General features: G+C 38.0%; 1 protein-coding gene across 2 annotated transcripts in view; it reads right to left on the bottom strand.

Moving 5' to 3' along the window:
• The window catches only part of uba7 (ubiquitin-like modifier activating enzyme 7), a 35,148-nt gene that overhangs the window by 11,099 nt on the left and 10,829 nt on the right, over nucleotides 1-13,220 (bottom strand). For both annotated transcript variants that reach the window (XM_041980993.1, XM_041980992.1), the window contains 2 exons: nucleotides 11,604-11,696; nucleotides 10,720-10,911 (listed from right to left, as the gene is read on the bottom strand). In XM_041980993.1, the coding sequence (XP_041836927.1) occupies nucleotides 10,720-10,911; nucleotides 11,604-11,696 (285 nt within the window). The remainder of the gene's footprint in view (nucleotides 1-10,719; nucleotides 10,912-11,603; nucleotides 11,697-13,220) is intronic.

The raw sequence follows: 13,220 nt of genomic DNA, 5'->3' as shown, positions 1-13,220 counted from the left end.
AGGCCTAAACAATAAAATCTTGTGAATGTTTCTCTCTCTCTCTCTCTCTCTCTCTCTCTCTCTCTCTCTCTCTCGCTCTATACATATATTATGTATATATATATATATATATATATATATATATATAAATAATCTTGCTTTGATGTAGATTTAGCAGCAGTTTACCTACATCTTCAGTTTTCTGGTTAAGCCTTTTCTACTTTACAATGGGACATCAACACAGTCATGTAAAATGTGCCTTTTGTCCACTTGGGAGTGTCAGCTGCTGCTTGATCACTATTGATCACCAATCTCTTTAGACCGCTGTGAAGAAGCAGATGGCTGAGACCCCCAACTGTTACTCAGTCCTCAACAATCCATGAAAAATCCCCAAAAGTTTAAAGGGTATCAGTCTTCTTACAAAGTGTACAGGCTCAAGATCAGTGGTAAATTGAAGAACATGCCCTGAAAGGTAACTTGTGGTGTGCTGTTGTAGGGTGGAGGAGGAGCAGGAGTGGCAGCTCAGCAGCATACAGACACTTCTCAGGAAAGTACAGAGTTTGACACATGGGCTAAAAGCACAATTGCTTCTGAAAGGCTTTCATTGACGTGTAAAACAGCAAACAGCATCTCAATGTGATTGTCTTTCAAATGAGAAGATAACAGCACTCCACCTGACTGAGAAAAACCTCGGGCAGAAGCACTGAGTCAATAAAACCCTGACAAATGGGCCAGTGATATGCTGGAGCCTGCAGAGTCAGACGCCAAATGCTCGACAGTTAAAAAGCTATACATTAGTATAAAAGTGATACTACTGCCTTCTAACCCTTCTAAATTATTTGAGATTAATCAAAGTAGTTTTACATTGCCAGTTTGAATAATGATTGTAACGCAATATGTACATACACAAGATGCTATGTAAAGTAGATTTAATGGTGACACTGCAATGTGTTCAGGCTCTCCATCAGTCCATTTATCTATTGGACACTGGGTAACACAATTTCCTCTACAGGAGTGGTAAATGCAGTGGTACAGACCTCTGTCACTGCGTTTCTCTTTTAGGACAACATCTTTTAAGTTTCATGACTAACGGCCTAATTGAAAACATTACAAACTGTTCATATGGTGATTTCGAGATCTTTGGAGAATGTCTTGTAGATTTTAGTTTTAATTATGTTCTTTTATTTTGCATTTTACTTTTTGACACTTTCAGTAACTGTAGATATTTTATTAATATTTAGAGTATAACAAAGTACTTTAGCTTTAAATTCTTACTGAATAGCTTCCAACTTTCAGAAAGATTTTAAGTACATATAGTGTTTACTTTTGTTTTATATGACTCAAACTGGACAAAGCTCTCTGTAAATGTGTCAATGCAACAGCAGCAGCTCTAAGTTAAAAATCAGTGTATCCTTTGTTGCAACATTTTAATTTGCAGCATTGATCTGATCATTAGAAATCAAGGGTCACACTCTTTAGATGCTTGATGCGATGATGTGTGGAATATACTGATGCAACTCTCTCATGTGTTGGCTACATTATTGATATGTGTAGGTCAATATGATGTCCAGTTCTAGTCAGAGGCCAATGAGGTACAAGCTGTTTTGATTTTGGACATAATCAAATAGGGTTAGGACACATGAAACTGTCATGTGTCTCACAATGTGTATTTAAATTATATACTGCTCAATAAGGAGGAAAGAAGATGATTTTCATGGCATTGGAGTGGAAGCATACTAGATGAACCTGAACAGGTTAAACTGAGCAGCCAACTTTTTTACGACATGTAGCAACATGGGTGTTCTTTGGTTGAGAGAATAGTAACAAAGTCAACAACTGTCAGAGGCAAAAGTTAAATTGTCCAGTATATATAAGTCTGTCATAATCCCTCCATGATTCTCCAAAGTGAACGTGCCTGCCTGCTGTTTACTGTAGATGATTAATCAAAGTACTTCACATAACTCTACTTCAAAAAGAATATTTCGTTTTTGAAGTAGAGTCATTTTTCCAGCTGCAACTCTTAACTGTTGTGACATGTACCTCATTCACCTTTGGGCTCAGTGTGCTGGATAGTAGAGTTGCAGAGTGAAGTGCAAAATAGCTGGAATTTTCCAAACCTGGCAGGCTGAAAGCCTCTTCGTCTATATACATGTCTTTATCCATGTTGACTACATACATACTGCTTTGCTGCCTCCCTCCACACAATACTCATCTAACTGTGGTAAAGTTCACAGAGCTATGCATGCACAGCCCTGGCTCTGTTTAATATAGACTCTACCAAAATGGTGTCTACAGCTAAATAAAGTTTCTATGTCATGAGGCTGTATGTTTGTATGTTTAGTATATATTATATTATAGTATATTAGTACGTACAGCATAAATGTTTTCTAGTCATGCTGGCAGCTTAACTATGACAGTGACATCCCATCAGTATTTTTAACACTTATAGGACAGAAACTTTGATGCTAATGTCAGCAGGGAAGAAGGAATAGAGAAACAAAAACAAACTAACAAAAACAAGCAGAAAGACAAGATGCAAAGTCTGTAGCAGCAAAATCCTGCAAAAAAGTTACTCAGCTTGAATTCAGTATAATGCAGCTAATAACCATGAAACCAGTCTCCTGCCACCATTTATGCTTCACTGAGCTTTCAACAGGCATGAATGGGAGATAAAAACTTGGCAAATAGTGTGACAAACAATAAATGACACAAAGACATGAATGTAAAGATGCATTGTGTGGTATTGTTTGGATTTACTGTACACATTTTGATCAAGCTATTTATTGACAGTGGAAAGAAAAAAAATGTGCCTATCCTGGGTGTATTTCTCACAATTTAACAATATACATATAAACTGAAGAAATTATCATTTTTACCTGCCTTTATATTTATCATTCACTGAAATTGCCAGATGAGGCACAAATGTAACACTGCAACAGAGAAAATATAATTGTATGATTATCTTATTTATAAGGCACCAGCAAGGCTGTTATAGCTCAGATCTTTTAAAGAAGGTTGGGATACATTATGCTTTGGTAAAGAACCCATCGGAGAAGCTTCACTGGTTGACATTGTGATCCAGCTAAAGGGCAGCTGTTCTCCTAAAAGTCACCCTGCTGTGTGCCTCATGCCTCTGGTTTAAATATGAATGAGAAGAGGAGATAAAATCAAAGATGATTTAAAAGAGTGACTAGAACAAACACCTCCAGCTTTTTTTGAGCTGTATCCCGCAGACCACTAAATAAAAGATCTGGATATTTAGTAGTAGTATTCATAGTTTGGTCGTATTCTGTCTGGTGACACACAAATAAACACCCTGTCTACAGACATAATATTGCTATTGATGACACAAAAGGAAAACAGAGGACCATCAGTTACACAATAATAAAGAGTAAAACAACATTTGACTTAACAACATGAGGGCAACCGACACAATACAAACTAATACACCATGGACAACAACAGAAGGCACAAGCCATACACACTGATCACTGATTACGCATTATCCCGTAAAACATTATTCATGTCTTAGTCTTGAGTTACAACAGAACAATACACCCAGTGCTCCTCTGGGAATCCAGAAGGCCTTGGATCATGTTCACCCTGTTTCTTTAGTGGCATAGTCCAAGGAAGCCAACAGATTTAACCACATGTGAAGCAAGCCTCCCCTTTTGTTGTTCTCCTTCTCTCCTTAAGCCAGTCCCTGCTATTTGTGAGACAGATGTTCAACCTGCAATTATCCAAGTACTCACATCATAAACTAGCTGATGCTGGTATTTGATTTCTACACGTTCAACAATGTATTACAGCATAGTTTCTTCTTGTTTCATAAATGCATATAAAGGAAAAAAGCTATGGAAGAAATTTGATTTAAAAAAAAGACTAAAGCAGGAAAACTCATAACTCTCTGACTTATCCCGTATGTTCTGCAGAACATACGGCATGCAACATTACATGGAGCTCTCTGGGAAATCTGGTTTCAATACATTGCTTCCTGTGAAGGCAGGAAATAACAGTCTTTTCTGCAGGCAATTAACAAAGAAGCAGTGTGCACACTGAACTATGAGTGACTTTCCCCAGATCAACAGCATTGCTTCCAAAGCTGCTAATTTAATTAGAGAGTGAGAGGGTAAGCTGGGGAAGGGGGGCACTAAGGGAGCATTAAAGGGCATAAAGTTATGACCATGGTGTAGAAGATGTGTGCACATGCATGAAAGAAGGTGTATTTTGTGGTACACAACCAACATGCAACAATGGCCTCATAGAAAACAAGTAAAGAAACTGGTGCAGTGTCGGGCAAGCCGATGCAGATATAGAAGACTGACTAATTTAATACTCAGCTGAAAGAGGTCCTCCTCTCCTCTGGCCTCGGGTGATGTTTCTGTATTTTATTGAAGCTGCAGCTCAGTTACAGCTGCAGAAGTGCAGCACTCATTAATCTTTCCTGCTCTTGAAATATCCTTTAATGTCTTGAGGGGTTTTGTTTTCTGCATGCAGAAACCACACTGTGGTAGATCAAACTTAACTTAACATAACTTAACCCATTTAATCTGTTACTACTTTAAAATGCACTCCTCTCCAAAAGCATTGGAACAGTGAGGTCAGTTTCTTTAGTTTGCTGTGGAAAGCAAACATTTAGGTTTGACATCAAAAGAAGAATATGGGAAAAAAGATAAATATTTCAGCTTTTACTTCCAGGTACTGACATCAGACTCTGATGCACAACTCAGGCGATAGCATCCATTTCTTGCCCCTGATGAACTCCTGTGTTGTTCTGGCAGTGTGAGGTCATCATCTTGCTACATGATGACTTCTAATCAGCTGCATCCTTCTTTAAATTGGCAGACAAAACGCTTCTATAGACTTCTGAGTTCATTTTGCTGCTGCCATCATGTGTTACATCATCACTGAAGATTAATGAGCTTGTTCCAGAAGAAGCCATGCAGGCCCAAGCCATGACGTTACCACCATTGTGTCTCACAGATCAACTTATATGGATCATGAGCACATCCATTCTTTCTCCAAACTTTAGCTTTTCCATCACTTTGGTAAAGGTTAGTCTTTGACTCGTCAGTCCATAAAACTTTTTCCAGAATGTTCGTAGCCCTGTACTTTTTTTGGGCAAACTCCAGCCTGGCTTTCCTGTTCCTCTTGCTAAAGAGTGGTTTGCATCTTCCAGTGTAGCCTCTGTGCTTTGTTCATGGAGTCTTCTGTGAATAGTAGATTGTGATACTTTCACTCCAGCCCTTTGAGGTTGTTGCTGATGTTGCTAACAGTTGTTTTAGGGTTATTCTTTAAAGCTCTGTTTCTGTCGTCAACTGCTGATGTTTTCATCAGTCTATTTATTTAACATCTGTTCCTTAGAACACCAGTAGCTTCTTTCTTCGGCACATTCCAGATTGTTGTATTGGTTATGGCCAGCATTTGTGCATTGGCTCTCATTGATTTTCTATCTTCTCTCAGCTTCACGGTTAGTTTTACTCATAGACAGCTCTCTGCTTATGATGGTTCCTCCAGTAACTACAAATGCTTTCTGCAGAGCCAAAACCCAACTGAGGGCAGACATTCTGTTCTACTTATTGTTTGGATGATCAGTGTAATAGGACACACCTGGGCACCAATAGCAACCTGTCAGTCACATGTTCCAATACTTTTGCTCGCCTAAAACCTTTTTGGTCACAAATAATGCTATCTCTGGAGTTTTGCCTCAGATTGAGATCCAAATACCTTGAATAAAAAGCTGAAATGTTCATCTTCTGTTTCATATTTATCTTTTGATGCCAAACACCAAATGTTCTCAGTCTGCAGCAAAAATAAAGAAACAGTCCTCGCTGCATTACTAGCAACTACACATGCACTTTCTTGGTGTTAGAGAGTTAATCTCTTTTGTTTTTTCTTATTTTATTTCTTCAGATTAGTAGAACAAGCTAAATACATTGATGTATCACCAGTTAAAGTTTACATGGCTAATGTTTTAGCAAAACATTGCTTTGAAAGAATTTTAGCATTCAAATGTAGACTGGTTCATTTCAGCTTTTTTTTCTTTTGTTTTTCCCATCATCTATTATCATATTATTCTCATTATTGACTAAATTCTCCACTATATTATATCTATATTTTTTCCATAATGTCAATGACTTTGCCATCTGTTTGCCAGGAAGTGTGCAACCACTTTTTTTTCCTGTAACAGCTACCTGTTGCTGTAAAGAACGATGATTCAAAACAGATAGGCGTGGTCCTAAAACCAAAACCAACTTAAAAACAACCAAGCCATTATGATACATGCATCCCAAAGAACTGGGTGTAGATTTTGTCCGTAGTAGCCTGTTTACACATGCACAGCAGATTAAAGGATTCTGTGTGAGAAATATTCTTAGAACTGTAAATGGTCCTGCATAGCACCTCATGGGGCACCAAGAAGCAGGACTAGATGCTAAAATCAAAAGAGCAACCCCAGGTTTGTATACTGCACTATGAAGATGGTGAATAACGCTCTCAAATGATCCATAATAAGTGTTTTAGAGTTTGTTCAGAACATGTGTATGTTGGTGTTCAACAAACATGTGGATAGCAACATATAGCCCAAATAAACTAAATACAATCCAGCAAGCATTATCAGCTTACAGACTAGCTAGCTGTTAAATCTCTGGACAATTACCTGCCCTATGCATTCATGGGTTTATTCAAAAGTTTTCCAGACAGAGCCTTTGGGAGCTGGCGAGTCTGATACACACACTTGTGTTCTTGCATGTAGCCTTTTAAAAATGTCTTGAAAATTTCACGGCAGCTGTCCACGTTTTCTGCAGTGTTCTACAACACCATAGTGCAGAGAGGTCTTGCTGAACACAGCAGTTATTACATCTCTAATGTTTTATTCATGTTAAAATCTGGATTTATGAAACTTAAACTTTATGCAGCTTTGAACAATTACGTTATACATCTTGCTGTCCTGCTCCATTTTTAAATATTTCATACGTTTAATTTTTTAAAGTTCTATAGCAACAATCAACAGTGCAGATATAATCTAAAAGGCTTCTGCTTTTACAATAACATTTGAATCAATTAAGTTTCCCTGCTAACACCAGGGTTTAGATTTCACGGCCATGTTTTCAATACATTTTCTTCTCTGTGAACGCTAGAATTTCTAATTAAAGTTTAGGTTTTGGTTTCTCTAATGGGGGAAAAATATACAAGAAAGAAATCTATGTTTCCCAATTGGAGTGTTGAGCATGCAGGGAAAGCCATCTGTTTGTTTACATATTTCTCCCACGATACAGAGGAGAGCAACACAGGGACAGCCAGGGAAACTTCCTATTTTGGGAAACAGCTGCTAAAAAAAAAAACAAACCCATAAATTATTAGGACAGTGAGAGAATAAGTTTGTGAGGGAAATACAGTATGTGGAGATAGAGGGGTTAAAACATATATATATATATACAAAAGCCTTAAATCATAGCAGTTACAAACATTTTTGTTTCTTTAGAGTTGTGATAGCTCAGATTACACTGTGGTGACTGGTAAATATCTGGCACTTTGATGTGGTACGCTCCATATTGGGCAACACTGGGTGGAACACCAGTATAACCAGTGAAATCTGAGTGTTGATCCTTGATATTAATGAACTGAGACTGATTTAATGAGTGAAGAGGTCTAAGACATTACAAAAGTAAGCTGAGCTCTTGATACGGCATGTCTGATCAGTGATATTTAACAGCTGCACGTCTGCAGTTGCTTCAGAGGCCACCAGCTGAAACCCTCTCTAAACTTAGATTAGAGAGATGAGTCTTCAAGACCGGGATATTGTTTTTGTCTCCTTTTCCCCTCCTATCCTTTTGATGTGTTTTTAAATATTTCATATTTCATACTTGTAATTTATACTTTAGCACATCACAGATTAGTAGCATTCATTTCTACATTGCACTGCTAACAAAATACTTGAAGGACTGAAACAGTGTCACATTAAGTTATCTCTGCAACTGGTGACATAACGTCTAGACTACAAGTCAGACACAGAGGGTGTTCGGAGTATTGGAACAGACAAGTGTTTAGATTTTAAATATCAATATATATCAGCCAGTAAGCTTCAAAAGCCAGACTTTGGCCTCTGACTGGAATGTGACTGCATGTACACTGCATATCACAGAAACGTGTGAAGACAACAGTGGATATCTGAGTCCAAACCCTGCGTCGATATGTTTCTACCGGTATTTAAGATTTTTAATGTGACTACATCACTATCTAGTTTACTATCTGTTTACTATTATTATTTCATTGTTGATCAACTAAGCTCATTGTATAGAGGCTTATGGCACATAAATCCACTTTTCACTGGATTTGTTACTCAGATGAGGTTTTTGTAACAGCTTTATCAGGATTAACTGACAATTTAAAGCTTCTTTAATAGAGAATAATGTTCACTTTGTTAGGCAAGGGCCCTTTAGTGTGAATTAGACAATAAAATAAATATGGTTTAAGGAAGTTTAGGGCATCTGTTTTTCAACAGTTCTTACTCAGATTCACCCATGAACTCTATATAAAAAGTGGATGCAGTCCCCTAGTTTCATTGTGGCATGCCTTAAGGTCTACTGCATCAGAGAGTATACTTAGCATTGGCTCTAAAGGTTTTCTTGTACACACAAACTGCCAAAGAATCAATTTCTCTCATTTAAACCTCAGGCTGGTTCATTCTTTCCCATAAGTCATTATAGTATCATTTGCTATAATTCCATTATTGTATATATTTATCCTCAAAGATTTGTGTTTGAGGACAGGATTGGTTTGACTGGCAGACCTTGGAGCCAGTGGGAGTGACTAAAAAGTTGCATAGTAAATTCTCCACTTTAAATATACTCTCCAACAAAAGGCACCAAGAACTTAAACAGCCTAAGGGAGGTTTCAAGAGACAAAAAATGATTCAACTCCTGAGACTGCTGAATTTCCACAGAGACCTAAAGTACACCACAGTGAATTAGACAAATCAAATCTGTTTAAGTGTGTGTAAAATATCTCTCCCCACAGGTGTGTGTCGGCTGCAGTGACCACGATATACTGACACACAGAGCAATTAAAAGAGCTGCACTTGATTTTACTCCAAATTAGTTAATGACATTTGGCTGTATTTTAATTTGTACATTAGAATGTAACCACTGTAAAACAATCAGAGAAAAACAGTGATGCGATTTAAATGTGCTCCAGCTCTGTAGCTCACAGTGCACACTGTGGTAGCTGAAGCAAGAAGGAAAGTCTGAGTTTCAATGTCGAACTTATAAACAGTAACAACTGCTGTGCAAATTAAAGTTGATGGATTCTGTAAACTGTGGCAGTGATAACTGAGGATAATGCTGCAGTCCTTTAAATTCTTCACAGTAGAAAAAGGAAAAGAAAAAAACACTGGGTCACATGTGTGCTGAGGTTACAACAAATTTCCTGCATGGCTATAACTGACATTATACAAGACAGATAAAATCCTGTCTATTTTCTCAAAAAAAAAAAAAAAAAAAAAAAACTGTTTAAAACTTTTGTGCATCATTTGTCTTGTGATAAGTAGCCTACCAACCATTTGTAATTCCAAAGATGTTTCTCATTAATCTGCCTGAACTTGTCTTTAAACCCTGTATCCCTACATTTTATGGATTGTTTGTAATAAACTGTTTTGTGCTGAATCAGGTTGTCAGAAGCAATTTTGAATGATTATGTTTGCATGTACGACCACTCATCAAAAAGAACTAGAACAATGGGGAAAAACAGAACAAAAATTAAACAAAATTAATCCCATCTAAAAAATGTAATGACAAATTAAAGTTTTAGTTTTTTTTGTTAGAAGGAAATAAAGGTGGTATGTCCAAACATAAAAATGTTAACATGCAACTGTTAAAACACCTGTGTTTTTTATTTAAGGATGAGGGCTGTCTGTGCAATCATGGTTGCATTTTCTGCAGATGCTAAATTTTTCCGCGTAACCAAAGATGAAACCAAATCCACACTGTCTCAGACCCCTTGTCACTGCGCCATCAAGTTACACAGGACACTGTGACCCCACTTGCTGACACCTAGCGACCTTTGCCTGTCAGAAGTTCAGTGGCCCCAAGAGAGAAAGCTGGCAAGTTTGGGTCCATATCCAATTACCCTCAAAGGTTAGCAACAGCAACAAGCAGCAAGGAACTGTAATAGGGTTGCAAAAGTAACTGTTGGGAAATCTGTACAGGTTTTATCCAAATGCTGACCAACTTTTAAGTCTGACTGGCAGTAATTTTTGTATTTACTTACTGAGTCCCTTAAAAAACATCAGATATTAGGGTGTATGTGACCCTAAAATGACTCTATTTAAAAGAATAAGATTTACAGCTGCCTTAAATTCACTTAATTTGTCCAAACACAGAGGCAAGTCTGGGTCTGTTTGTGCCTTACGTGCACTGAAATATCCTAAGGATTATACTGAGCCAGGTAAAAGACCGGGCTTACAGGCAATAGACTGACAGTAGTGGGCTCTTATCCTAAGAGCACTCATTCATGACTTAATGCTCTCCACCCAAAGGAAAGGCATAAATTTAAAACAGTCAACAGATTTATCCTCAAGGTAGACAGGCTTGAATTATGAATGTATATACAGCTAGGGTCTGTCCGACTTTACAAAGTGTCTCACTGAGGCCATATGTGAATGGACTGTACATAGATCTCATCCCTGAACCCCTCACAGCCACTAACTGAGACCGGCTGTGGTTGTAAAAAGCCGCTACTCACTTCGAAGTCCTGAGGGCGGCATGGCTGGGACAGGACAAAGTACTGTACAGCCAGGTTGAGGTAAGCTGTGCGGTAGGAGCTGATCTTCTTGTGACCCTGAATCAGTTTAAACAGCTCCAGGCACATCAGACCTGCCACTGCGGCTGTTGTGGTGGCTATGGCGGGGATAATCCTTCCAGCGATGCGCTTACTCTGAAAAGGAGAGGAATTTCACTAGTACATACTTATCTGTTGTAATGTTGAGTGTGTTTTACATTTACATATTTTAACTTTATTTATAAATGTGCATACATAAGCATACCATTTCTATCTAAAAGACACCATGCAACATACAGCCTGATGTGCTTTGATATGTATGTATGTATGTATGTGATGTGTTTGTTAAATAACATTATGTGAATAGGGTTAAATGGTGACTAAGATTGAAATTATTCCCCAACGAGATGCAACATGTGGAAATGTCTCTCTGATTACACCGAGGCAGCTCTCCTTTGTCTTCTGTCACTTAGACCCCCCCACCACCACCACCACCCCCAAGCCTCCATCTGCCTTGGCGGTGTGTGTCTGCAGCAGCGGCTTTAAACAAGGTCTGGCTCAGGTGTCACCTCTCGGGCGACAGGCAAAGTGCTGTGATTAGTTCTGCTCCAGGAACAATAGGTGAGGAGGTGGTTTCTGTGGCTTTGGGGCAGGTGTGTGAAGGACCAACTACAAAAATTACCCAAAGGGAGGGAAAGCAGTCATTCTACTTTTTTTTTCCTCTACCCTCATCTCTACCAACCTTTAATTTAGTTTAATTTGTCTGACTTTCCTGTAAATACCTTGCTGTTCCCAAAGATTGTTTTAGATTAAGCACATGATGCTCAAAGTGAAATTAAAATGCTGACCTGGTGGCGATCAACTGCAGGGATGTCGTAGTTCTCTGCTCTCAGGTTAGATGCAGCAACGATGTAGTCTATGTGGAAGTTGCTGTCATCATCCTGCAACAGATGTGATGGTAATGATATGTTAGTTGTTTGTGTATCACAGTTCAGAGCTGAACACAAAGGAGAAATGCCAAATTCAACACAAAATGTGAGCATACTAAGTAAAACAAATACAATCAGAGACAAGGAAAGACAAAGAATTTGTCTCATAATGGTTTACAACTCCACAGTTAGAATCAAGTACATGATACTGTTGGTACCACAGGGAGCAGATCACATCATGTCCATACTAAGTGTCAAACCCCAATGATGCAATGCCCTCCTTGAGCTTTGGCTGCTTTGTAGTTGTGTTACTGTGGTCACCGTGTCAGAATGCCGTGCAAATCAGATTTCTCTTATGATCGACGCAGCCAGTGAGGTCATGCCTCTGCTAGTGTGGCTCTACAAAAGCTAGGAGGACGATTGTCACTCTGGGATGGCTTTAGGGATTGTGGAGAAGCTTCAAGTTGGCAACCTGATGCCTTTGAAACCCTCCTACACACATTCCATCTATCCACAGCATGACCAGGGCATGTAGGGATAAAAATGAGAGAAAGGAGATTGGAATCTGGTTTTTATTCAAGATGACATTCAATATGTACCTAACTTACCTCATCCACCTTCGTTACTGTCTCCACTGAATCAGTTAGATTTACTAGAAGCTCATCTGACCAGATTTTTAATATAATTCGCTCTTTCTGATGATTTCTAATAACCAACCGATTCTGCAACACAACAGACGGAATCATTTCTAGTCTGCTTGTAGCCCCTCACTGATATAAAAGTTTTCTTCCAGGGGCCACCATGAAATAACCAACTATCTTTTTTTTTTTTTTACCACTATTTAAAGCTAAAGAAAAGGCAAATGTAATTATTCCCAGGAAACCATGAAGCTGACTGATGGACAAACACACCGAATAGATCAGATCCAGATGACAATTTAATGCACAAACAGAATTCCATAATTCATACGTTTATATAAAAAATGTTTCAATTTAGTCCTGTTTAGTAACTGTTTAATGTTACCATTGATAGAAAAAAATGAAAAGTTTTCAAGTTGTCTGGTTGATATTTGGGGTTGAGTCAGACTAAGATTTTATCACCATTTCATATTTTTTATTTTTTGGGAGCATTTCCAGGTCTATGATTTGATCTATATTCATTTGTGTCTTTAATGTTCAAATAAATATCCTTATTGCTTTTAGAAAAATAACAAGTATTAACAACAAAAGGTGATTTTTAACCAAAGGAACCTTTTTATATTTCAGCTATTTGACAAGACTAACACAGTGGTTGTGTTATTATTGTCTTCAGAGCTCAGTCCTAGTCTATTCTTATTAACTGACTTGTAATAAACATACTGTATGCTAGCAAAAGTTAGCTGATGTACTTCAGACAAAAAATCTGTTCCATGCAAGTTGATTGATTCAGCTGTTCTGTGTGCAATTTCTAAAAACAGGAAGGGAATTTCTTAAGTATACAAATTTGCTCCAATGTGTGAAACATCATACAATCAAGCTCTGTTTCATGCACGTATTG

This window comes from Melanotaenia boesemani, chromosome 3 (assembly GCF_017639745.1).
Source record: "Melanotaenia boesemani isolate fMelBoe1 chromosome 3, fMelBoe1.pri, whole genome shotgun sequence".
NCBI lineage: Eukaryota > Metazoa > Chordata > Actinopteri > Atheriniformes > Melanotaeniidae > Melanotaenia > Melanotaenia boesemani.
Note: the sequence above shows the minus strand (reverse complement) of the source record. Positions and strands in the feature narration are given on the sequence as shown.